This window comes from Syngnathoides biaculeatus, chromosome 18, assembly GCF_019802595.1.
Source record: "Syngnathoides biaculeatus isolate LvHL_M chromosome 18, ASM1980259v1, whole genome shotgun sequence".
Taxonomy (NCBI): domain Eukaryota; kingdom Metazoa; phylum Chordata; class Actinopteri; order Syngnathiformes; family Syngnathidae; genus Syngnathoides; species Syngnathoides biaculeatus.
In genome coordinates this window covers 20,037,630-20,065,254 of record NC_084657.1, presented here as the reverse complement: position 1 = coordinate 20,065,254, position 27,625 = coordinate 20,037,630, and the positions used below count along the sequence as shown (strand labels likewise).

The 27,625-nt window shown below is 44.7% G+C and overlaps 1 protein-coding gene across 3 annotated transcripts; it reads right to left on the bottom strand.

The window, feature by feature from the left end:
- Positions 1-240: 240 nt before the first annotated feature.
- ska2 (spindle and kinetochore associated complex subunit 2) lies at positions 241-27,625 on the bottom strand. 3 transcript variants are annotated; one of them, XM_061803853.1, is made up of 5 exons: positions 27,330-27,625; positions 16,812-16,917; positions 11,150-11,326; positions 5,220-5,323; positions 241-635 (listed from the first exon to the last, which is right to left on the bottom strand). In XM_061803853.1, the coding sequence occupies exons 2-5, from the start codon at positions 16,872-16,874 to the stop codon at positions 629-631; spliced, it is 351 nt and encodes a 116-aa protein (XP_061659837.1). In that variant the 5' UTR covers positions 16,875-16,917; positions 27,330-27,625; the 3' UTR covers positions 241-628. The 3 variants fall into 3 exon arrangements, with proteins under 3 accessions (XP_061659837.1, XP_061659836.1, XP_061659838.1); XM_061803852.1 differs by having other exon boundaries at positions 246-635; positions 16,812-16,904; positions 27,330-27,619; XM_061803854.1 differs by lacking the exon at positions 5,220-5,323 and having other exon boundaries at positions 249-635; positions 16,812-16,904; positions 27,330-27,615.

Sequence of the window (27,625 nt, the reverse complement as noted above, 5' to 3'; positions counted from 1 at the left end):
TCTGTGCTATGCCACAATTCTGTCTCTGAGCTCTTCAGGCAGGCCTCTAACCTCGTGATTTTCATTTGCTCTGACAATCACTGTGAGGTGAAAGGTCTTATGTAAATGGATATATAGCTTTCCCATTAAAGTCCAATCAGTATCATCGAACACAGCTGGACGCATTTGAAGTTGTACGACCATCACAAAGATGATCAGAAGAAACGTACAGCAGTTAAAAATGAGTCTCACAGCAACGGTTGTATTGATATTCCAGTTTTAATTTTGTAAAACATCTGCAAAAATTTCCAGGCAATATGGGGTGCTGTGTGTACATTCATGCAAACTTAGTTATTTACCAAATGACTGCAATAGAACAAAGTAAAAAATATGAGTTTCTGAATACTTTCTGGACCCACTGTATAAACAGTCCAGTATTGGGGGAAAAAAAAAAAATCTTGAAAAACTGCATTGGGGAATTAATGTATACATTGTACTTCGAACACAAAAATACAAACCTACTTTAGATTGTTATTCATCACCAGTTGTTGATTTACTGTACATTATCAACGAGGGTGAATGGACCATCATCCAAAAGTAGGCACTGTTGAGGTGTTGGCTTGCCAGTGTGCTCCGTCTTCAGCAGCTCTCAATCACTGTGAAGATCATATCAAACCAATGACAAACAATTTTAGTACTATTTACAGCACATGTGATTAGATATTTAAATTAATCTCTTCAAAAAAAATTTACCTTAAAAATAGAATGGTTCAGAGCTGCATTCGACCTTCTCAATATTCAAACATTCAAAACAGAAAATCTAAGGATGGTTCGAGTCAGATCTGCTTGCATTTCTATTATTATTTTTATTCTGACATGACGAGGCAATATGGCGGCACGCACTAGTGCAGCAGCTCTTTGCTCCCCTGTGTGTCAATTGTTTGTGGGTTTGCTTTCTTGTGTTCTTGAACTTGGCAAGCAGTTTAGATTTAGCTGACAAGAGCTGATAACCTATGGACTAAGAGCCAGGGTGGCTATCACAACTGACTTCGAGCGGGTGCACAACATCCACGGCTCCTCGTGGATTGTTATCAGGAGGACCAAGCGAAGCCATCAGCGTAGCAGGAGGAAGAAGAAGCGGAGGTGTCGGGTGGGCCTGCTCGCCAAGCTGCGAAGACAGCCCCAGAAACCACCGCTCCCGAGCATCTCTCTCTTTCAAATGCTAGATCCTAGTTTCTTGCTAGTTTTCGCTAGTGCCCGGAGAAGACCCACGCAGGGAGAAAATAGAACTAAGATACATATCGTAAATAATAAATGACCTCTGGACTTCTGCCTAAAACATATTTCTGCCCCATACCATGAAGCAGACGAGTATTCATCTTAAATAAAAACATTCTGCACTGAGTCAGATGCAGCCCTATGGGGGCACAAACCAGTGCAATCTGTAGGCCGGTCCCAAGCCCGGATAAATGCAGAGGGTTGCGTCAGGAAGGGCATCCGGCGTAAAAACTGTGCCAAACAAATATGAGCGTTCATCTAAAGAATCCCATACCGGATCGGCTGTGGGTTAACAACACCCGCCCCAGGCACTGCTAACCTGCAGGGCGTCGGTGGAAATTCAGCTACTGTGGGTCGAAGACAAAGAAGAGGAGGAAACCGGATTCTTCGTCAAAAGAAGAAGAGGAATGGACAGAGCCGACAACTGAGTGTAGGGACTTTGGTGGAAAGGTAGTAAGTAGGTGGAAAGGTAGTAAGGCTAGAAGTTTAGGAGCAGGGTTTAAATTATTCTACCACGGAGTAGATTGGAAGAGAAATGGAGTAAGGGTTACTTTAAAGGAAGAGCTGGCTAAGAATGTCTTGGAGGTGAAAAGAGTATCAGATCGAGGGATGAGACTAAAATTTGAAATTGAGGGTGTTATGTATAATGTGGTTAGCGGCTATGCCCCACAGGTAGGATGTGACCTAGAGTTGAAAAAAAAATTCTGGAAGGAACTAGGTGAAGTAGTTCTGAGCATCCCAGACAGCGAGAGAGTTGTGATTGGTGCAGATTGTAATGGACATGTTGGTGAAGGAAACAGGGATGATAAAGAAGTGATTGGTAAGTACGGCATCCAGGAAAGGAACTTTGAGGGACAGATGGTGGTGGCCTTTGCAAAAAGGATGGAGATGGCTGTAGTGAACACTTATTTCCAGAAGAGGGAGGAACATATAGTGACCTACAAGAGCGGAGGTAGGAGCACGCAGGTGGATTATATTTTATGCAGACGATGTAATCTGAAGGAGGTTACTAACTGTAAAGTAGTGGTAGGGAGAGTGTAGCTCGACAGCATAGGATGGTAGTGTGTAGGATGACTCTGGTGGTGAGTAGGAAGATTAAGAAGACAAAGGTAGAGCAGAGAACCATGTGGTGGAAGCTGAGAAAGGAAGAATGTTGTGCGGTCTTTCGGAAAGAGGTGAGACAGGCTCTCGATGGACACCAGAAGCTCCCAGAAGACTGGACTACGACAGCCAAGGTAATCAGAGAGGAAGGCAGGAGAGTACTTGGTGGTGGAACCCCAAAATACAGGGAGTCATACAAGGAAAGAGATTAGCGAAGAAGAAGTCGGACACTGAGAGGACTGAGGAGAGGGGAAAGGAGTACATCGAGATGCGACGTAGGTAGGTAGAGGTGGCAAAGGCTAAACAAGAGGCATATGAAGACATGTACACCAGATTGGACACGAAAGAAGGAGAAAAGGATCTCTACAGGTTGGCCAGACAGAGGGATAGAGATGGGAAGGATGTGCAGCAGGTAAGGGTGATTAAGGATAGAGATGGAAATGTGTTGACTGGTGCCGGTAGTGTGCTAAATAGATGGAAAGAATACTTTGAGAAGTTGATGAATGAAGAAAATGAGAGAGAAGGAAGAGTTGAAGAGGCAAGTGTGAAGGACCAGGAAGTGGCAATGATTACTAAGGGGGAAGTCAGAAAGGCACTGCAAAGGATGAAAAATGGAAAGGCAGTTGGTCCTGATGACATACCGGTAGAGGTATGGAAGCAATTTGGAGAGATGGCTGTGGAGTTTTTGAGCAACTTATTCAACAGAATACTAGCGGGCGAAAAGATGCCTGAAGAATGGAGGAAAAGTGTTCTAGCTCCCATTTTTAAGAACAAAAGGGGATGTTCAGAGCTGTGGGAACTATAGAGTAATAAAGTTGATGAGCCACACAATGAAGTTATGGGAAAGAGTAGTGGAGGCTAGACTCAGGACAGAAGTAAGTATCTGCGAGCAACAGTATGGCTTCATGCCTAGAAAGAGTACCACAGATGCATTATTTGCCTTGAGGATGCTAGTGGAAAAGTACAGAGAAGGTCAGAAGGAGCTACATTGTGTCTTTGTGGATCTAGAGAAAACCTATGACAGAGTACCAAGAGAGGAACTGTGGTACTGCATGCGTAAGTCTGGTGTGGCAGAGAAGTAAGTTAAAATAGTACAGGACATGTATGATGGCAGCAGAACAATGTTGATGTGTGCCTTAGGAGTGACAGAGGAATTTAAGGTGGATGTGGGACTGCATCAGGGATCAGCTCTGAGCCCCTTCCTGTTTGCAGTGGTAGTGGATAGGCTGACAGATGAGGTTAGACTGGAATCCCCTTGGATCATGATGTGGTAAGGAAGTGAAGAAACTGGTCCAAGCAGGTTGGAACAGCTGGCGAAAGGTGTCTGGTGTGTTATGTGACAGAAGAGTCTTCGCTCGGATGAAGGGCAAAGTTTATAAAACAGTGGTGAGGCCGGCCATGATGTACGGATTAGAGACAGTGGCACTGAAGAAACAACAGGAAGCAGAAATGGAGGTGGCAGAAATGAAGATGTTGAGGTTCTCGCTCGGAGTGTGCAGGTTGGATAGGATTAGAAATTACTTCATTAGAGGGACAGCCAAAGTTGGATGTTTTGGAGACAAGATTCGAGAGAGCAGACTTCGATGGTTTGGACATGTTCAGAGGCGAGAGTGTATCGGTAGAAGGGTGCTGAGGATGGAGCTGCCAGGCAAAAGAGCGAGAGGAAGACCAAAAAGAAGGTTTATGGATGTGGTGAGGGAAGTCATGAGGGCAGTTGGGGTTAGAGAGGAAGATGCAGGAGATAGCCTAAGATGGCAAAAGATGACACGCTGTGGCGACCCCTAACGGGACAAGCCGAAAGGAAAAGAAGATGCACTGAGTCAATGATTGCCATGCAGCAGGAGTAGAAGCACAACATGAACCCTCTGTTCACAAGGGCATACTCTACCTCAATCACAGTCTGGTTTACCTTGAGGACTTGAATGGCACCCGAACTAGGACAAGAGCAGGCAGGGTCCTGTCGGACCCTCCACATCCTGGCCACTAACTCTTCTAACTCCTTCACTCAGCCAGGGTCTTCCGAACATTGCAAGCCAAAACTAGCAGGCATTCACATCGCTTCTTCACTGTTGCAATCAAATTCTTGAACAGCTAACGTACAAGTCAAAGGCAACAAGCTGCCAATGTTCTAGTTTGAGTACACATTCATGAGGGTCAATTATATATATATATATATATATATATATATATAAATAATAGTATAATAATATTCCATTATTAGTTATTATCTTGTTTTCAATCACCATTATATATTATATTATTATTCGTGCGACACGGTGGTGCAGGCTGGTAAAGCATTGGCCTCACAGTTCTGAGGTCCCGGGTTCAATCCCAGACCTGCCTGTGTGAAGTTTGCATGTTCTCCCTGTGCCTGCGTGGGTTTCCTCCCACATCCCAAAAACATGCAACTTTGATTGGACACTCTAAATTGCCCCAAGGTGTGATTGTGAGTGCTGGTGTTTGTCTCGATGTACCCTGTGTTTAGCTGACAACCAGTTCAGGGTGTACCTGGTCCCCTGGCCGTTGACAGCTGAGATAAGATCCAGCACTCCCATGACCCTCGTGAGGATAAGTGGCTCAAAAAAAATGGTTGGATGGATGAAAATTATGGTTTCTCCTCTCTGTGATTTCGTTGTCACAGTTGACACTCCCGGCGCTCCCCTGTCAATGGTCCCGCCACTCCCCTGTGACTGTCATTCACGATCTCTGTGACTTGTATTTCCATTCCATTGCATGACCCAGAATCCACAAAGAAGTCAGCTAAGCAAGAAATACGCCGCTGCAATATCATTGGACAAGATGATTGGATGTACCAGGGGTGAAGTCAAGTGAGATTCACGTGTGGGCTACTCACGACTTGCCTGAATTGAATTAGGGAAGAAACAGGTCTTTCCTCTGCAGTGCTCTCACCAACGGTGTTAAACAACCCCACCAACTGCGGCACTGACTCAGCCTCAGAGTGGACCTGTCATGGGTCAACATCAATCAGTTAGAATATACTGAATTCCAAATTTTGACAGACCCCCCCCCCCCCCCACAGCATCAAAAAGGTGGTTTAAATGGTGTAAATAAAGGGTGTCCATATTATTAACATCTGTTTTTTAGCAGCTTCTAAAATGACCATATGACTGCATTCATCCACTTTCTGAGCCGGTTATCCTCACAAGTGTTGCAGGACTGCTGGAGCCTATGCCAGCTGTCACTGGGCAGGAGGCGGTGTACACCCTCAACTGGTTTACAGCCAATCACAGGGCACATGGAAATAGACAACAGTCACAATCACAACTAGGGGCAATTAGAGTGTCCAAGTAATGTTGCATGTTTTTGTGATGTGAGAGGAATCCTGAGTGGCCGGAGAAAACCCATGCAGGCACGGGGAGAACATGCAAACGCCACACAGGCGTGTCAGGGATTTGAACCCTTCAGAGGCCAACGCACTACAGCTGCTCCACTGTGCCGCCACATCAACAACTACTTGAAACAATTTTATACTGTACTGTACAGATTTGAGCCACCTAAAGGACTCTATATGGGTTCCTGAATTATTAGATAGCCTGGATATTCTAGGGACCAAGCAGGTTGGGATGGGTGGCGGATGATGTCAGGTGTGTTGTGTGATAGAAATGTCTGCCAGGATGAAGGGCAATGTTGATAAGACAGTGGGGAGTCCTGACATGATTCCCAAACAGTGTGCCGGGGTACATTATCCAAATTTTATGCAATTGCTAAAAAAAAAAAAAAAAAAAAAAAAAAAAAAAAAAAACATTTCCAAGAAATAATGTATCTTTATTCATCTATTTATGCCAGTTGTCATGATCCTGCCGCTCCAGCACGAGCTGTGCGTGTGCCTGCGCGGGTGCGCTGATTTGGGCGCACACTGCGTCTCATGCGGGCTGATTAGTCTGTGTATTTATATCACCCCGATGACGGTTGGTCCCCGCCAGTTCGCTGAGCTTCATGTCCTGTTCCAGCACTCTCGTATTCCTGATCGACAACCCGTCTGTACAGACCTTCGCCTGTTCTCCGACCAACCTTGTAAGCCTGACTCCTTTGATACTTCTGCCTGATTTGATCGTTCCCCTGTGTACCGACTCCTGCCTGCCCGCTCACCTGCTCTCTTCGCCCGACGTCCCAACTACCGCTGCTGCACCGGACTGCCTGCTCGAGCCCCGACCTCGATATATAATAAACGTTTTTCCCTGAACTACCTTGCATCGTCCGAGTCCTGCATTTGGGTCCTACTCTCGTTCTGATGGGACGTGACACCAGTGAGGCACAATGACAGACAGAACAAAAAATCCTCTTCTATTAGATGGCAGGAAGTACATACAGTAATTCATCAATCCATTTTTGGTGACATTTACTTTTGTTGGTGTGCCGTGGGATTTTTCAATTGTAAAATATGTGCGTTGGCTCTATAAAAGGTTGGAATTCACTGATGTAGAGATTAGAGCAATGATGTAGAATAAAAACTAGACTGCGCATAGACCCCTTTCACGTGGTAATTCGGCTTCAACTTCCAGTCAGGGAAAAACATTCCTTTAGGTACAATTTGCCGTGAAAGTTGACATCCTTACAATTGTACATTGTGAAACATAATAACATTGAATTTAATTGGAATACGTTAGGTTTAGCTTTTATGGTGTCGATATGGTTCATTCTTGTTGCGCTGTTGGCTGGCAAAACAGTGCAGGCAGTCGCAAAGAAGTAACTTTTCACCGGTAAGTGTGTTTCAGTTTAACCTTCATAATTAATTATTATAATTCTGAATGTGGAAAATATATAATTACAGTGCAGTTTAATGTGTTTGGAGTATCAGATCTAGGTGTATAAGAGGCTTCTATCACTGATAATATATTTCAGTACGACAGCCGTATATCACAGCTTCATCAATTATTTTGTATCACGATCACTGATATTTCAGTAACACAGGCATATATCACAGTCACTGACATATGTTTCAGAATCACAGTTTATCACTATTATGTTTTGCAAGTTGTATACTGGGCGGCTCAGCTGGTAAAGCGTTGGCCCCACAGTTCTGAGGTCCCGAGATCAATTCCGGACCCGCCTGTGTGGAGTTTGCATGTTCTCTCCCTGCCTGCGTGGGTTTCCTCCGGGCACTCTGGTTTCCTCCCACATTCCAAAAACATGCAACATTAATTGGACAATCTAAATTGCCCCTAGGTGGGATTGTGAGTATGACTGTTGTCTGTCTCCACGTGCCCTGTTTAGGGTGTACCCCGCTTCCTGCCCGTTGACAGATGGGATAGGCTCCAGCACTCCCCACGACCCTTGTGAGGATAACTGGCAAAGAAAATGGATGGATCGAAGTTGTATACTGTTGAATATAAATTATGTTACAAATATATCTCAATATGGGTATAAATAAGTGGGAAGTGTACACTAAAGGTTACATTTCAAGTTCATAGAGAATAATATCTATTAAAAGGTATAAACTGAATGTGCGTTGTTGCAGGTATTGTTACGGCGGGCTCAGTATTGAATTGATGTGTAGGTGAGACAGACTGCGCATGAGTGTTGTGTGCTAAGAGCCAATAAAGCGACTATAACAGCGAATCGATGCTCTGTGTTATAACTACTCCCGCCATTGAGCTTCGGAGGTGTGACGCGAAAAGGGAGTTAGCACAGAGGAGGACAACCTCGGCCCAAGAGAAGAGGTTTCCCCTGAGTCTCCTGACCATGGTCACGCATCCAGAGCAGGAACAATTAACAGCTAATGTTTTGATTATATTTATGTCTCTTGGGATCCAAAACACCCCAAGTATTTAGATTTATCGCATCGTTTTCCATAACAATGTACAGTATGTATGTTTATCATGCTTTTTGCCCTGACCAGAAGTCAGAGCCTATTGAACATGGCGGCGTCCAAAATGGATGCAGAGTGCGCAGTCTAGTTTTTATTCTACGAGGCAATGAACAGACAACAGGAAGCAGACTTGGAGGAGGCAAAAATTAAGATATTGAGGTTCTCTCTAGGAATGAGCAGGTTGGATAAGATAAATTACTTTTTCTCAGAGAGACAAACAAGGCTAGATGTTTTGGAGTCAAAATTTGAGAGCAGAGGTCGATGGTTTGAACACCTTCAGAGGAGAGAGTGAATAAAAAAGGTAGAGCGGCGAGGAGGATGGAGCTGGGAGGCAAGAGAGTTTGAGGGAGCCCAAAGAGAAGGTTGATGGCTGTTGCAAGGTAAGAAATGAGAGCAGCTGGTGTTAAACAGGAAGAAGCAGGAGATGGGTTTACATCAGGGGTGTCCAACTCATCCGAGCTTAGGGGCCATACAGAGGAAAATCTATTATGACACCTCTACTTATAAAATCAAGTTATATGCTTTACAATTTAAAAGGAAAAACGTAATGATAGTTTTCTTTGATTTAATACAGTCCAAAATAGTACAAGCCCAATATCAGTATCATCATAATGATCATAAAATATGTTTTGTTTTGTTTTTAATTATGAGGAAAAATAACACAAACACACACACTGCCTCAGTTATTCACAGGAGTAAATCACAGAAGACAGAACTTTATGTAGGTATTATTTCTCAGGCAGAAATAAATCTATAAAAATAACATCCTGTTCCCTAAACAAGTGCAAGAAGAATGTATACTGTCATAATAATGCATAACAACTTTGTTGCACCCTGAAATGTCCAATTTCTTCTCATAAATCAAATAAAACCCTCAGCACAGCACGTCGGCTTAACCACCTTATCTCAGTGTGGTATGGCAGGCTATAGAACCACTGTACACTATCGCACAAATATCACTTTAAACTGCTCCCTTTACAAAACTGTCATTGCACAGGACGATAACAGTGAACCACTCACACGGGTGCCCAGACTTTTTTACCCCAAGATCTACTTTTCAAGCAGCCAGCCTCTTGCAAGCTACCGACGACGCATTGGGGTGGGGGTGTGATACTCCCAATATTATGTTATTAATTTTATGTGATATATTATACGATAGGCGGCACGGTGGATCAGCTGGTAAAGCGTTGGTCTCAGAGTTCTGAGGTCCCAGGTTCAATCCTGGACAGGCCTGTGTGTAGTTTGCATGTTCTCCCCATGCCTGTACGTGTTTTCTCCGGGCGCTCCGGTTTCCTCCCACATCCCATAAATATGCAAGATTAATTGGACACTCTAAATTGCCCCGAGGTGTGATTGTGAGCGTGGCTGATTGTCTCCATGTGCCCTGCGATTGGCTGGCAACCAGTTTATGGTGTACCCCGCCTCCTGCCCATTGATAGCTGGGATAGGCCTGCACTTTCTACTTTGACTTCAGACCAGACCTTTCCCACTCGAAAAGAGAAAATCTCATTCAGTTTAACCACTTTTTCTTCAATTATTCACATACTCCGACGGTCATTGCATCTTAAAACAACAGCATTTCTTCTTTAACTTTCTCCATTAATATCGAAAGTAAACATAAGCAGCATGTCTAGCTCGTCTTTGCTAAACGTTGCCCAGACTGTGTTGCGAACTAAAGCAGCGGTGGTGGACGCTCTCATTATAAAACACATTGATGGGCTGCGTAACTACTGGAACATTTGTAATTATGAGTATACGTCTTTAAGAGCGGGGTTGGGTGTAAGGTAAACTAGGAAAAAGAAAGTGTGGCGGAGCAGCAGTCATTGTTAGAAAAGTTCCATGTGCTGCCTAAAAGAAACCAGTGGCTTCTTTTTATTTTTTACAGTAAGCATGTGAATAATGCCATTGGATATAATAACCAATCATCCCTCACTCATTGAATCACATTGCAAAATGCCAAAAACTGAATATCTGTATATACTTTCAATTTGCATTGGATTTTTTTTTTGTGCGCGCAACGCAGAATATCTGCGAAGAGACTGCATCAGCGGTGGAGTTTAGAGGGAACATTGCCTGACGTTTTTTTTTTTTTTGGGCTCGCCGTTCCACGATCGACCAAGACTGCCCAGTCGATCACGATCGACGCATTGAGCACCCCTGCGGTAACAGGTAAGGGCACTCTGTGTTATCTTAACATACTGTGGGCCGTTGACGCACTCTTATCTCTTACCTGTGAAGAAGACTAAATCTTGCACAACTGTGACTCTTATAATGAATAGTTCCACATCAACAGAAATGTCACTTGTACTTTGTTGCTCTTTGTTCTGAATGTTGTACTAGAGTAGTACCGACTACTGGAGGGAAAATTCCTTGTGTTTTTGCACACTTGGCCAATAAAGATTCTGATCCTGATTTAATGACTTGCTCCTGATGCAACATACAGTGAACAGTCCAAAAATCACATATTCCACTTGCAGATCGATCTCTCCCCCAAGAGTTTGCTCGATGGCGGGCACACGTTTCTAACATGGATGAAAAAGGCCTTTTTTGGAAGAGGACAGCTACGCGTGCTTCTTCAAGGACCGTGTTTACAATCATCATGTTGCAATGCTCCCGGTGAGGAAACTTAAAGCCGCTTAACGAGCTTCTCCTTCGTCGTGAGTGAGTGCGTGTGTGCGCGTCTCCCCTGCGTTTCCGACATATTTTAATCATTCTGGTACCCAGATACACATACATGAAAATTCCCAGGTTGTGTGTGGGGGTGGGCAGTCCTACTTTGTGGTTTTCACATTTCGAAAAACGAGGGATTACTGTACTGACGATTGAAATTTATGCTTTCGAATGGAATGGAAACCATCAGTTGCGTGGTACTTTGTGGAGAAACTCATTGCTCACCGACAACCCTCTCTGGGAACTCATTTTCTTGACAGCTTAAAGAACATCAAAATGTTGAATGCATACCTCCACACCAATTGCCCGTTGAATGTGTTGAACCAGCAGAATGTTACTATTAAGGTTTTCTTGAATGGAGAACTTGGACACTTTTTGTGCAGCTGCAATTTCAGACATCTGGGAGCACAACGCAGTGTATTTGTCTTTAATGGCCCTCAGTCTCTCCAGCATCACAACTGAGCTCTCCTGTGGGCAAAGTGAACAGTCATTTATCAAGGAAAAAAATAACCCCCCCCCCCAAAAAAAAAACGCTTGTCCCAAATAATTGATGCATGCATCAATCAATGAAACACAAATTGGTTGAAAACCCCCATCAAAAGCAGAAGGCTAAAAATAATTCAGTTCAGTTGTTCTTATCCTGGTTCCAACACCGGGTTCAGTGAGTCAATCTCAGAGGTTCAGCAGAGTTCAAGGCATGCACTGTCTCCATCCAACCAATTCGTTCCATTCCAGTCATCCCATTCATACAGTACAAACATCAATTTCAAAAAGTTAGGACACTCCGTCACATGTAAATGATTTGCTCATCCTCCACCCCCCCAATTGTGAAAATTGACCGGATCTTCTTCACTACAGCAGCTGTGCGTCCCAACTGAATGAGCAACAATGCACAAAACACTTAAGTTACTGCCCCATGCCAACTAGCTAAATACGGTGAAGCTCAAAGAACCATCCATCCATTTTACTTTCTGCTTACCCTCACAAGGGCCGCAATCGTGGTGGAGGGGTTTGTGTGTCCCGATGATCCTAGAAGTTGTCTGTAGGCTTCATGCCCATGGCATGGTCACCCATGGCAAACAGGTGAGGGACCAGACAAAGTACAACTCCAAAACCCCTATGATGACTACAAAAATTGGATCTTGGTTTCCCTTGCCCGGATGCGGGTCACCGGGGCCCTCCTCTGGAGCCAAGCCTGGAGATGGGGCTCGAAGGCGAGCAGCTGGTGGCCGGGCCTGCACCCATGGGGCTTGGCCGGGCACAGTCCGAAAGGGTAATATGGGTCCCCCTTCCCATGGGCTCACTACCTGTGAGAGGGGCCATAAGGGTCGGTGCAATGTGAGCTGAGCGGTGCCCAAAGGCAGGTACCTTGGCGATCCGATCCCCGCCTACAGAAACTAGCTCTACGGACATGGAATGTCACCTCTTTGGCAGGGAAGGAGCCTGAGTTGGTGCGTGAGGTCGAGAAGATATAGTTGGACTCGCCTCTATGCACTACTTGGGCTCTGGCACCACTCCTTTTGAGAGGGGTTTGACTCTGTTCCACTCTGGAGTTGCCCACGGGGAGAGATGCCGAGCAGGTGTGGGTATACTTATTGCCCCCCATCTCGTGGCCTGTACGTTGGGGTTTACCCCATTGGATAAGAGGGTAGCCTCCCTCCAGCTGCAGGTAGGGGGACGGGTCCTGACTGTTGTTTGTGCTTATGCACCAAACAGCAGTGCAGAGTACCCACCATTTTTGGAGTCCTTAGAGGGAGTGCTAGAGAGCGCCCCCTCTGCCGACTCCATCATTCTGCTGGGGCACTTCAATGCCTACGTGGCCAATGAGAGTGAGACGTGGAAGGGCGTGATTGAAAATAACGCCCCCCCCCCAATCAGAACTCGAGTGGTGTTCTGCTACTGGACTTCTGTACTCATCACAGATTGTCCATAACAAACACAATGTTCAGGCATAAGGGTGTTCACATGTCCACTTGGCACCAGGACACCCTAGGTCACAGTTCGATGATCGACTTTGTGGTCGTGTCATCAGACTTGCGACCGCATGTCTTGGACACTCGGGTGAAGAGAGGGGCAGAGCGGTCAACTGATTACCGCCTGGTGGTGAGTTGGCTCCGATGGTGGGGGAAGATGCCGGTCTGACGTGGCGGGCCCAAACGTATTTTGAAGGTCTGCTGGGAACGGTTGGCAGATTCCCGTGTCAGAAGGAATTTCAAGTCCCACCTCTGAAAGAACTTTGCTCATGTCCCAGAGGAGGCGGGGGACGTTGAATCCGAGTCGACTATGTTCCGCGCTTCCATTGCCGACCAGAGCTGTGGCCGTAAGGTGGTTGGTGCCTGTCGTGGCGTCAACCCACGAACACGTTGGTGGACACCAACAGTGAGGGATGCTGTCAAGATGAAGAAGGAGTCCTATCGGGCATTTCTGGCCTGTGGGACTCCCAAGGCAGCTGATAGGTATTGGCTGGCCAAGCGGAATGCAGCTTCGGTGGTTGCTGAGGCAGAAACCCGGGTGTGGGAGGAGATTGGTGAGGCAATGGAGAATGACCTCGAGGAAATTCTGGTCCACAGTCTGATGTCTCAGGAGGGGGAAGCAGTGCACAGTCAACACTGTGTATTAGTGGGGATGGGGCGCTCCTGACTTCAACTCGGGATGTTGTGAGTCGATGGGGAGAACACTTCAGAGACCACCTCAATTCCACCAACACAAGGAGGCTGAGTCTGGGTGCTCTGAGGCAGGCTCTTCGATCTCTGGTGTTGAGGTCACTCAGGTGTTTATAAAGCTCCTCGGTGGCATGGCCCCGGGGGTGGATGAGATTCGCCCAGAGTTCCTAAGGACTCTGGATGTTGTGGGGCTTTCCTGGTTGACACGCCTCTGCAACATTGTGTGGACATCGGGGACAGTGCCTCTGTATTGGCAGACTGGGGTGGTGGTCCACCTTTTCAAGAAGGGTGACCGGAGGGTGTGTTCCAACTATAGAGGGATCACACTCCTCAGCCTCCCTGGTAAGGTCTACTCAGGGGCACTGGAGAGGAGGGTCTGTCGGGAAGTGGAGTCTCGGATTCAGGAGGAGCAATGTGGCTTTCGTCCTGGCCGTGGAACAGTGGAGCAGCTCTACACCCTCGGCAGGGTCATCGGGGGTGCATAGGAGTTCGCCCAACCAGTCTACTTGTGTTTTGTGGACTTGGAGAAGGCATTCAACCATGTTCTTCGGGAGTATGGGGGTACAGAATCCCGTTATATGACCTGTTCGGTCCCTGTCCCTGTTTGGTCCGCATTGCCAGCAATAAGTTGAACTTATTTCCGGTGACAGTTGGACTCCGCCAAGGCTGCCCTTTGTCACCAATTTTATTCATAACTTTTATGGACAGAATTTCTAGGGGCAGGCGAGGTGTAGAGGGTGTCAGATTTGGTGGCCTCAGCATGGCATCCCTGCTCTTTGCAGATGATGTGGTTCTGTTGGCTTCATCAAGCAGTGATCTCCAGCTATTACTGGAGCGATTCGGGTCTTGTTCAGGAGTGAGGGAAGAATGGAGCGGGACATTGACAGACAGATCGGTGCAGCGTCTGCAGTGATGCAGACTTTTATATCGGTCAGTTGTGGTAAAGAGGGAGCTAAAGCTAAAAGGTGAAGCTCTCAATTTACCAGTCAATCTACGTTCCTACCCTCACCTATGGCCATGAGCTGTGGGTCGTGACTGAAAGAACAAGATCCCGGGTACCAGCGGCCGAAATGAGTTTCCTCCACAGGGTGTCCGGGCTCTCCCTTAGAAATAGGGTGAGAAGCTCGGTCATCCGGAAGGGCTCAGTGTCGAGCCACTACTCCTCCGCATTGAGAGGAGCCAGATGAGGTGGCTGGGCCATCTGATTCGGATGCCTCCTGGACGCCTTCCTGGTGAGGTGTTCCGGGCATATCCCACCGGAAAGAGACCCCGAGGACGACCATGACACGCTGTAGAGACTATGTCTCTCGGCTGGCTTGGGAATGCCTCTGGATCCCTCCAGAAGAGTTGGAAGAAGTGGCTGGGGAAAGGAAAGACTGCTGAAGCTACTTCCCCCGTGACCCGACCCAGAAAAGCGATAGATAATGGATGGTTATTGGAACTTGGGAGGAAAACTGAGTACCCGGCGAAAACCCAAGCAGGCACTGAGAGAACATCCAAACTCCACTCAGGCAAGGACATATTTGAACACGGGTCCTCGAACTGTGAAGGAGATCTGCTAAATAGTCAGTCACTGTGCTGCCTCCTCAAATAACTACTCATTTTATAAACAAAAGTTCATTTCATTCACTTTTCAGATTTGTTCTTTCAAATGAAACATTCGCAAACAAAATATTGATTGTACATCAGCCACGATGTGTTACTAAAAATAAGACCGCAAACTCACAAAAATTTGTGAACAACATTTAGAGAGCTTCTTTTTAAAAGGAAAAGGGCCATCCGAGGAGCCAGAAGAGTGAATATCTACAAAGAAAAGGAAAGCTTCTTTGAATAGAAAACATTTTTTAGGTCCTAGGTAAAACATGGTTTTATTGCAACAAGTTTCACGCAGAGTCAAGCTCGCCAAAGATACAGGGAGACCATAATCGTCTTTTTTCCTGATTTTCCTCTGCTTTGCTAAGCTCAGTAGCAGTCTCTGAGAAAAAGGGATGGTATTTAAAAGTCAAGTGTCGTCAAACGGATGATTTTTGGTGTATTATTAATGAAAAACCCACAGCCAATATGGTCCCATGTGTTTTTTCCCCACCACAAACCACGTATACAGCTTTTTGTAACTCCCGCCATGAAAATCCTGTCGAGGGATTTGTTTTCAAGAAGAAGCAGGAAGTGATGTACAGGACAGACGCGCCCCCTAGTGGACTCGTTTCCATTAGTTTTACCTCGGGGAAGGTAGCTCGTTGTTCCTTCGTGTGACCCAAAATGCCGGCTCATTGCATTGCTGGACATTGCTTGAACACTCGGGAGAATGGAATTACCCTTCATAAGTTAGAAAGAGACCCTGTTCATTGTGAAAAATGGATTGCACAGGTCCAGAGGACGGAGCTTCGTGGGTTCCAAATAACAGGTAGGTGTGTATACAGCTACTAAAAAAAAAAAAAAAAAAATTGTTTGGGGCGGACCAGGTAATCGGTCTCTCTCATAACGACACAAAAGATCCGCGTATGAAATGTGTCGAGGTGCGCGTCGCCCAGCCAACAATGTCTCGATAGTGTTCATCGCGTACTGCGGCGACTTTGAACATACCGCTAAAAGCATAGCTCAGCTCCACCTCCTCCTTATATGCCACCAGGATGCCTAAACTCAGCCACATCGGCTGAGGCGCCGCGTTCGGCGGTCACAGCTTCTGCGAAGGCTGCACATCGGGCTTTGCGACGGGGGCGGCTCTGAAGAACCCAGCCGAGAATGCATTACTCAGTCGCGTGCATGCATAAAGCGCGCTGGCTTGACTGTGACTAAAGCAGCACCGCTCGGCTCTGTCATAAGCCACACCGGCCAGCTGCGATGAGCCGCGACGGCTCATCTCCGCTGCGGGAGTGGATCGGACGGGATGCGGTTTGGCCGTGATCGAATATCATCTGAATATGGCTCGAAACAAATAATATTGCCCTGAGGGCTCGAAACAATAGTGTAATATTGCCCCGGTAACTTCACTCGGTTGTGTGGTTTGTGAAAAATGTGAATATCTCTCTTGTTCGGCTTCCATAGTAGCAGGCACTGCACGTTTTCAACGGCGCAAGTGACGATGACGTCAAGGACAGAGGACGCCACTAATATGGCGACCACTTGGATGTCGAGGGACATTCAACTGCGCAACTTTGTCCATGGATGACGCGCTCTCCGCTCCTTTTTTTTTTCGTATTGACATTGAAGTGAATACTGTTATATGTATTTTTCATTAAAAATCTATTTTAGAATGTTTATAGGGATGACACCCGGGTTTTAATTATCACCTCATTGGAGAATCTATTCGCAGCAGCGCGGTTGTTTTGGCCCAGCTTCAGGCGCTTCTCCATAACATCCAGGTCAGCGTCTGCTTTTGAAAACTGCAAAGACAAACTACATTAATACAAAATTCGTTATATATATAGCGGCTATAGAAAATATTCAGGCCACGTAAAATTTTACACACACACACACTGTTATAATGCAGCCATTTTCTGAAATTACAAAATTTTATTTTTTCCTCTCATTAATGTACACACCGCACACGATAGAGATAATTCAAATCGATATAATGAATCAAATTTGGTTCCCCCCATCAACATGGCACTTCAATACATCCCAATTAAAGGAAAGAATGGGATAAGTTTTTGAAATTCAACCACAGCCCAACAATATCTACATCTCTGTTCAGAAACCAGGAAAGGTGTACTGAGAGGTTTAATAATTTAATACTCTTGATGACAGGGAAAATGACCGTTTGCATTCAGATATATGGACAGACTAGTCTAATGTTCGAACTTGGATCTCTCTCGCAATCGACCAGCGGGGCGGTGGGGGTCGGGGTGGTTGGTACACATGGACATCGCTGCAACTGCCGCAAATAGGAGGCCGGTTTGCTAGAACGCGTCTTTATGTGTGTGAGCTCGATGTATTGACCAAACCTGAATCAAGCGACGAGGTGGATGATAGTCAAACGTCTTTTTTTTTTTTTTTGGGGGGGGGGCATGCCATCACATGATCAACCAAAACTAGCTCGCAATCCACGCATTGAGCACTCAAGGTGGAACTAAAGTCCCTTTGACATGGCTCATGATGTTGATGACTTTCAACGTTAATGTGCTCACAGTACGTGAAAAGCTCTGAACATGCACTTTTGGCATCACTTCTGAACATGCTCAGCACGGTGAACTTACATTTCCTGTTTCCGGGTAAATACCGATTGTTCAGGAGCAGACTTGTTTAGTGAACAACGTTTATGAAATAAACATGTAAATTAATGACAAGATTACACAAAATAAGTGACGTCTTTCAATATCTATTTTTCTACTCAACAAATTTTACGCGCTCGACTGTGCAGATTCACATTCGTCAAATCACAGTGACTGTTATAGCGATACTAGCTTAAAACATACAGTAGCATCCACGCTATTGAAAAAGCACCTGGAGGAAAACTTGCGTTCAGTTATACTTTAATGAAGTATTTAACATTGTACAGTGTGAATTTGGTTCAACTTTATTGAAGTATTTAAAAAGCGTGCACACACGCTACCGTATCTCTACACAGCTATTTTTAGCTTTCTTTTTTTTTTGGTGGGGGGGGGGTGAGGCTTCTGGTCCCCGTACTGGTGACAAGAAATCGAGGAGGCTCCGACCTGCACGACCGTACAATAAACAAATCCTGCAGAATTTGGACTGAATGTGGTGAATACTCGACATGGGACACCCCTGGTGAGAAGTTCAGTGAACTAAAGTGTGAGGGCGATTGTGGTTTGAATCCCTTCAATCCACATATCCTTTAAATCGCTATATCCTTTACATTTTCACACAGGTAGTATGTGATTTGTGTACCATATGTGGTAACTGTGTTTATGTGATTGCTTTCATATGACCTTAACTTTAACATATATTAGGTAGTATGTGATTTGTGTATCTTATAATGCAGCCCTATGGGGGGCACAAACCAGTGCAACCTGTAGGCCGGTCCCAAGCCCGGATAAATGCAGAGGGTTGCATCAGGAAGGGCATCCGGCGTAAAAACTGTGCTAAACAAACATGAGCGTTCATCTAAAGAATCCCATACCGGATCGGTCGTGGCCCGGGTTAACAACGCCCGCCCCCGGCACTGCTAACCTGCAGGGCGTCGGTGGAAATTCAGCTACTGTGGGTCGAAGACAAAGAGAGAAGGAAACCGGATCCATCGTCAGAAGAAAAAGAGGAATGCACAGAGCCTACAACTGAGTGTAGACACTATGACAGGAAAAGCTCAGGAGTTGGTTGACATGATGATTAGGAGAAAGGTTGATATTCTGTGCATCCAATAGAGCAGGTGGAAAGGTAGTAAGGCTAGAGGTTGAGGAGCAGGGTTTAAATTATTCTGCCAGGTAGTAGATGGCAAGAGAAATGGAGTAGGGATTATTTGTTCTTTTGAAGAGCTGGCTAAGAATGTCTTGGAGGTGAAAAGAGTATCAGATCGAGTGATGAGACTGAAATTTGAAATTGAGGGTGTTGTGTATAATATGGTTAGCGGCTATGCCCCACAGGTAAGATGTGACCTAGATTTGAAAGAGAAATTCTGGAAGGAACTAGATGAAGTAGTTCTGAGCATCCCAGACAGAGAGAGAGTTGTGATTGGTGCAGATTGTAATGGACATGTTGATGAAGGAAACAGGGATGATGAAGAAGTGATTGGTAAGTACGGCATCCAGGAAAGGAACTTTGAGGGACAGATGGTGGTGGACTTTGCAAAAAGGATGGAGATGGCTGTAGTGAACGCTTATTTCCAGAAGAGGGAGGAACATATAATGACCTACAAGAGCAGAGGTAGGACCACGCAGGTGGATTATATTTTGTGCAGACGATGTAATCTGAAGGAGGTTACTGACTGTAAAGTAGTGGTAGGGAGAGTGTAGCTCGACAGCATAGGATGGTAGTGTGTAGGATGACTTTGGTGGTGGGTAGGAAGATTAAAAAGACAAAGGTAGAGCAGAGAACCATGTGGTGGAAGCTGAGAAAGGAAGAATGTTGTGCGGCCTTTCGGAAAGAGGTCAGACAGGCTCTCGATGGACACCAGAAGCTCCCGGAAGACTAGACAACGACAGCCAAGGTAATCAGAGAGACAGGCAGGAGAGTACTTGGTGTGTCTTTTGGTAGGAAAGGGAAGAAGGAGACTTGTGGTGGAACCCCAAAATACAAGGAGTCATACAAGGACAGAGATTAGCGAAGAAGAATTGGGATACTGAGAGGACTGAGGAGAGGCGAAAGGAGTACATCGATATGCGACGTAGGGCAAAGGTAGAGGTGGCAAAGGCTAAACAAGAGGCCTATGAAGACATGTACACCAGGTTGGACATGAAAGAAGGAGAAAAGGATCTCTACAGGTTGGCCAGACAGAGGGATAGAGATGGGAAGGATGTGCAGCAGGTAAGGGTGATTAAGGATAGAGATGGAAATGTGTTGACTGGTGCCGGTAGTGTGCTAAATAGATGGAAAGAATACTTTGAAATGTTGATGCATGAAGAAAATGAGAGAGAAGGAAGAGTTGAAGAGGCAAGAGTGAAGGACCAGGAAGTGGAAATGATTACTAAGGGGGAAGTCAGAAAGGCATTACAAAGGATGAAAAATGGAAAGGCAGTTGGTCCTGATGACATACCGGTAGAGGTATGGAAGCAATTTGGAGAGATGGCTGTGGAGTTTTTGACCAACTTATTCAACAGAATACTACCGGGCGAAAGGATGCCTGAAGAATGAAGGAAAAGTGTTCCAGCTCCCATTTTTAAGAACAAAGGGGATGTTCAGAGCTGTGGGAACTATAGAGGAATAAAGTTGATGAGCCACACAATGAAGTTATGGGAAAGAGTAGTGGAGGCTAGACTCAGGACAGAAGTAAGTATCTGCGAGCAACAGTATGGTTTCATGCCTAGAAAGAGTACCACAGATGCATTAATTGCCTTGAGGATGCTTGTGGAAAAGTACAGAGAAGGTCAGAAGGAGCTCCATTGTGTCTTTGTGGATCTAGAGAAAGCCTATGACAGAGTACCAAGAGAGGAACTGTGGTACTGCATGCGTGAGTCTGGTGTGGCAGAGAAGTATGTTAAAATAGTACAGGACATGTATGATGGCAGCAGAACAATGGTGAGATGTGCCTTAGGTGTGACAGAAGAATTTAAGGTGGAGGTGGCACTGCACCAGGGATCAGCTCTGAGCCCATTCCTGTTTGCAGTGGTAATAGATAGGCTGACAGATGTTAGACTGGAATCCCCTTGGACCATGATGTTCGCAGATGATATTGTGATATGCAGTGAAAGCAGGGAGCATGCAGAGGAACGATTAGAAAGATGGAGACATGCACTGGACAGAAGAGGAATGAAGATTAGCTGAAGTAAAACAGAATATATGTGCATGAATGAGAAAGGGGGAGGGGGAAGAGTGAGGCGACAGGGAGAAGAGAGAGCGAGGGTGGAGGACTTCAAATATTTAGGGTCAACAATCCAAAGCAACGGTGAGTGTGGTAAGGAAGTGAAGAAACGGGTCCAAGCAGGTTGGAACAGCTGGCGGAAGGTGTCTGGTGTGTTATGTGACAGAAGAGTCTCTGCTAGGATGAAGGGCAAAGTTTACAAAACAGTGGTGAGGCCGGCCATGATGTACGGATTAGAGACGGTGGCACTGAAGAAACAACAGGAAGCAGAACTGGAGGTGGCAGAAATGAAGATGTTGAGGTTTTCGCTCGGAGTGAGCAGGTTGGATAGGATTAGAAATGAGCTCATTAGAGGGAAAGCCAAAGTTGGATGTTTTGCTGACAAGGTTCGAGAGAGCAGACTTCGATGGTTTGGACATGTTCAGGGGCGAGAGAGTGAGTATATTGGTGGAAGGGTGCTGAGGATGGAGCTGCCAGGCAAAAGAGCGAGAGGAAGACCAAAGAGAAGGTTTATGGATGTGGTGAGGGAAGGCATGAGGGCAGTTGGGGTTAGAGAGGAAGATGCAGGAGAGAGGCGAAGATGGCAAAAGATGACACGCTGTGGCGACCCCTAACGGGACAAGCCGAAAGGAAAAGAAGAAGAACATTTGTTTGATTGCTTGCCAGTCACTCACATAAGCAATCAAATGAACAAAGTCAGCACATAAGATACACAAATCACATACTGCCTAATCTATGTTAAAGTTAAGGTCAAATGAAAGCAATCACAAACACAGTCAGCACATATGGTACAATAATCACATACTACCTGTGTAAAAATGTAAAGGATATATATAATCTGCACAGTTGAGCATGAAAAATCACGCGCGTAAAATTTGTTACGAGTCGAAAAAAATAGATGTTAAAAGACGTTGCTTATTTTGTGTAGTCTTGACATTAATTTACGTGTTTATTTCATAAACGTTGTTAACAAGCCTGCTCCTAAACAATCAGTCTTCACCCGGTCTTCACAGGAAATGCAAGTTAACCGTACTGAGCCTGTCCAGAAAGGATGCCAAACGCGCAGGTTCAGTGCTTCTCCATGTACAGCGAGCGCATTTACGTTGAAAGTCATCAACATAATGAGCCATGTCAAAAGAAGTTCGGTTCCACCAGGGGTGCTGAATGTGTTGATCGTGGGGCAATTTTTGTTGATCGTTTGATGGCATGCCCCCCAAAAAAAGACTATCAACTATCATCCACCTCGTCTCTTGATTGAAGTGCGGCCAATACACACATAACACATGAAGGTGCGTTCTAGCAAGCTGGCCTCCTCTTTACGACAGATGCGGCGTAGAGAGAGAAAAAAGAAAAAAAAAAAAAGGAGGAAAGCAGTTTAGTCAGAAGAAGAAGACGAGGAATGCACAAACCCTACAGCTTTGTGTAGGGATTTTGAATGTTGGAACTATGACAGGAAAAGCTCAGGAGTTAGTTGACATGATGATAAGGAGAAAGGTTGATGTATTGTGCATCCAAGAGAGCAAGTGGAAAGGAAGTAAGGCTACAAGCTTTGGGGCAAGGTTTAAAATATTTTACCATGGAGTAGATGGGAAGAGAAATCTAATCGGGGTTATTTTAAAGGAAGAGCTGGCTAAGAATGTCTTGGAGGTGAAAAGAGTATCAGATCGATTGATGAGGCTGAAATTGAGTGTATTGTGTATAATGTGATTAATTCTTGAAGGAACTAGACGAAGTAGTCCTGAGCGAGCGAGCGATGATGAGCACGGATTTCAATAGGCATGTTGGGGAAGGAAACGGGGGCGATGAAGAAGTGATGTGTATTACATCATTCATCAAAGGAACTTTGAGGGGCAGGTGGTGGTGGACTTCGTAAAAAGGATGGAATTGGCAGTCGTGAACACTAATTTTCCAGAAAATACAGGAACAGAGTGACCTACAAGAGCGGAGGTAGGAGCACGCAGGTGGATTATATTTTGTGCAGATGATGTAATTTGAAGGAGGTTACCGGCTGTAAGGTTCTTGTGGGGGAGAGTGTACCTCGACAGCATAGGATGGTTGTGTGTAGGATGACTGGTAGCGGGTAGGAAGATTAAGAAGGCAAAGGTAGAGAAGAGAATAAGGTGGTGGAAGCTGAGAAAGGAAGAATGTTGTGAGGCCTTTCAGAAAGAGGTGAGACAGGCTCAAGATGGACAGGAAGAGGTCCCGGAAGACTAGAATACTACTCCCAATGTATTCAGAGAGGCAGACAGGAGAGTACTTGGGGTGTCTTCTGGTAGGAAAGAGGAGAAGGAGACTTGGTGGTGGAACCCCAAAATACAGGAAGTCATCCAAGGAACGAGATTAGCGAAGAAGAAGTTGACCACGTAGAGGACTAAGGAGAGGTGAAAGGAATACATTGAGATGCATCGCAGGGCAAAGGGAGAGGTGGCGAAGGCTAAACAAGTGGCATATGACGACATGTACACCAGGTTAGATATGAAAGGAGAAAAGGATCTCTACAGGTTGAGATGGGAAAGATGTGCAACAAGTAAAGGTGATTAAGGATAGCAATGGAAATATGTTGACTGGTGCCAGTAGTGTGCTCAGTAGATGGAAAGAGTACTGAATGAAGAAGATGGGAGAGAAGGTACAGTAGACGAGGGAAGCGTGAATGGCCGGGATGTGGCAATGATTAGTAAGGGGGAAGATAGAAAGGCACTGAACAGAATGAAAAATGGAAAGACAGTTGGTCCCGATGACATAGCAGTGGAGGTATGGAAGCAATTTGGTGAGGTGAGTTTTTGACCAATTTATTTAATAGAATACTAGCGGGAGAGAAGATGCCAGAAGAATGGAGGAAATGTGTACTAGTCCCCAACGTGTATGTAAATAACATTTGAAGTGCATGTTTTGGGTCAATTATTCCTTTGGTCGCAATTGTGCCTCACTGTCTCGTGAGCGCCACCCTGCCTGCCAGCCAATTGCAGGGCACATGGTGACAGACGACAGCCACACTCACAAGACCTAAGGGCTATTTAAAGAGTGTCCAATTAATGCATGTCTTTGGCATGTGGGAGGAAACCGGAGTGCCCGGAGAAAACCCACACAGGAATGGGGAGAACATGCAAACTCCACAGGCAGAATTGAACCCAAGTCCTTAGAACCGTGCTAGATTACATTATATACATTACATTATATATATATATATATATATATATATATCCTTATTTGCTGTATTTTACTTCATTATATTGACTAAATCAATCTACTATTCATTGGAGATTTCAAATATTTTTGTGAACAAAAGATTTACCTTTCACACAAAGAATGGAAATCATTAATGATCATTAAAACCAGTCCCCATGTTGTCTATTTTTGTCTTGAGCCAACTGCCTAATTCTATTGGAATTTCGAAATGGGATTAAAACAGTAATGAAAGTTTGAGTCTTGGATTCAACAAAAAACAGTCATGCCTAAAATCTCCACCCAGATTGACTTTGTATGAAGACGTTGGGCAGAAATTGGTGCATTTTCACCTGTTTTATAGAGTACTAGTAAACTAGAAACTTCATATTTGTCACCGAAAAATACAACTTCAAATACTGGAATCCTCTTTTAAGATCAGATACAATAGCAGAGGATTTTGATGCAACGTGAAACACGCATATACGGTTAGTATTTGATGACTTATGTTGTTGTCTTTAGTCATAACTAATTATCTTAGTAATCTGTTATGTTTTTGGATCGTATGAGATGAACAAATGATACCCTGCACGCAGCGCCACCGGTGCCGAAAAGGAAAACGGCTGCTCGAGGTAATCCTGAACAAAGATGAGCGATAAAAAGGAAATGTTATAAACTGCATCCAGGCTTTTTACTGGTTCATTCTACTTATAAATTTTTGCACATGGCCTTAAAAAAAAGTAAATTATACTGATTTCTGCATTAATTTTGTTGCAGTGATCTCTCTCAACCTATCACTGGACTTGATAAAATGCAACACCCTTGGGCGACATTTGGGGATGTTTATGTATGCTTTTTGTTGCCAGTTTGGTTCCAGATATGTTGAATGTTGTTGGATCGGCATGTTGAAAGTGTTTAAGGTGCAAGTACTGTGAAAGCTCCACTGCAAGTGATGAAGAAAGTGTCACTGTAACTGTAAATTTTCATAGTTTTTTTTTTTTTTTTTTTTTTTACATCATGGACTAGCCCAAGTAATTGGTAATTGCATTAAATGCATTTGATTATAAATATTTTCAATACATTGCACAGAATTCTGTGTAGTTGATCTAGGCTTTTTCATCATATTATGTGTGGTAAAATTTTGATTCCAACCGACACAGTATACACAGTGTGTAAAAGCCATTTTGAAATGACTGAGCAGTGACAGTACTGACATTTGGACACACAGTTGGTGACTTTCATCTAGTGGCCAACAATCATCTGTGGACTAAAGCAAGTTGTGGGCCTTCCCATAAAGTTATAGAAGTTCCCTAAGTTTAAGAAACCTTTGGTGTCAGTCTTTGTAGTCACTGGTACTTTCAAAGTTTAAGGAAGTCTACTTTTTGCTTTATTTTCATAGGTGAACTTAAAGTGCAAGTGTCGTCATACGGATGATTTTAGGTCTATTATTAATGAAAAACCCACAGCCAATATGGTCCCATGTGTTTTTTCACCACAAAACATGATATTGATGTATACAGCTTTTTGTAACTCCCGCCATGAAAATCCTCTCGAGGGATTTGTTTGTGAAGAAGCAGGAAGTGATGTGCAGGACAGAGGCGCCCCCGTGGACTCGTTTCCATTAGTTTTACCTCTGGGAAGGTAGCTTGTTGTTCCTTCGTTTTAGCCAAAATGCCGGCTCGTTTCATTGCTGGACATTGCTTGAACACTCGGGAGAATGGAATTACCCTTCATAAGTTTGAAAGAGACCCTGTTCGTTGTGAAAAATGGATGGCACGGGTGCAGAGGACGGAGCTTTGTGGGTTCCAAATAACAGGTAGGTGTGTATACAGCTACTAAAGAAAAAAAAAATTGTTTGGGGCGGACCAGGTAATCGGTCTCTCTCATAACGACACAAAAGATCCGTGAATGAAATGTGTCGATGTGAGCGTCGCCCAGCCAACAATGTCTCAATAGTGTTCATCGAGTACTGCAGCCACATAAAAAGCAACATAGCTAGGTTCCACCTCCTCTGTATATGCCACCAAGGGCTCCGGAACTCAGCCACACCGCTGAGGCGCCACGTTCGGCGGTCACAGCTTCTGCGAAGGCTGCGCGTCGGGCTTTGCGACGGGGGCGGCTCTGAAGAACCCAGCCGAGAATGCGTTACTCAGTTGCGTGCGCGCAGAAAGCGCCCCAGCTCGACTGTGACTAAAGCAGCACCGCTCAGCTCTGTCACAAGCCACACCGGCCGGCTGCGATGGCTCATCTCCGCCACGAGAGTGGATCGGATATCATCTGAAAATGCCTCGAAACAATAGTGTAATATTGCCCTGAGGGCTCGAAACAATAGTGTAATATTGCCACGGTAACTTCACTCGGTTGTGTGGTTTGTGAAAAATGCGAATGTCTCTGTTGTTCGACTTCCGTAGTAGCAGCCACAGCGTGTTTTCAACGGCGGAAGTGACGATGACGCGACTAATATGGCGACCACTTGGATGTCGAGGGACACTCGATTGCGCAACTTTGTGCATGGATGACGCGCTCTCCGTTCACTTTTTTTTTTTTTTTTTTTTACATATAGACATTGAAGTGAATACTGTTATGTATTTTTCATTACAATATCTATTTTAGAATGTTTATTGGGATGACACCCAGGCTTTAAGGAAAATGACACCTGTAATCAATTTCTTGATGGATTTTGACCAAGATTTAAAGATAAAAAGATGGGAAAATTGATCATCTGATGGATTAATGTATGATCTGAATTAAAAGTTATAACTCAGAAACTGACAGAATACTCATTTTATACCATTAAACAAGCTGGGACCATTTTTTTCATGTTTTTGCAAAAAAAAAAGCACACATTTTTCCACGTTTTTTTTTTTAAGCACATAGGCCAACGATATTAATAGGTAATCTCAAATTTTTTTTACTTTATCAGTACCCACACTCCAAGGAATGGTTTGGTACCTAAAATACACGATTTGAACCATTTTTAAAAAAAAAAATCATTGGCGGTGCTTTGATACAAGGTCCCTGTAAAACAATTTAAGTTTACAATTTTACACTTATATGTACTTTCATTGTGCAAGTCGATCACTCGCTATTGTATTTAACCTCCGTGTGACAAATGACTAATATCACTCAGAAATCGTAAAAAACTCCATTGAATCTGCAAAGGAAGTAAGATTTTGCAACCATCAATGTAGTCTATTTGTTTACTTTGGAAACGGATTTCAATACGTACCATTCCCTCAAGTTTTTCCACTTGCGTCTGCATGTTGAAGTAGCAGTTTATCTCGACGTCTTCTTATGCTGCTTATATTTCTTCTGCGTCCGCTGCTTCGACTGCATCGGTTACTATATTATCCGCGTACTTGGGAAACCCGCACGATTTCCAGGCAGGAAACGGGCAACTCCACTATGGTTTGCTGCTGTATCGCGATAGAACAAGCGCAAAACCGATCTTAATCGTTACAACTTGTGACAACTGCGTAGCGGTGCAGGAACCAATCATGTTGCAGCGGGCGTGGAGTTGTGAAT

Coding starts and splice junctions, on each gene's coding strand:
- ska2 (XM_061803852.1), bottom strand. CDS start 27,362: ATGCAGACGCAAGTGGAAAAACTTGAGGGAATG. Junction 11,327..16,811: donor CGAATAGATTCTCCAATGAG/GTGATAATTAAA, acceptor CTTTGCCCACAG/GAGAGCTCAGTTGTGATGCT. Junction 5,324..11,149: donor AACGGGCAATTGGTGTGGAG/GTATGCATTCAA, acceptor GACCCATGACAG/GTCCACTCTGAGGCTGAGTC.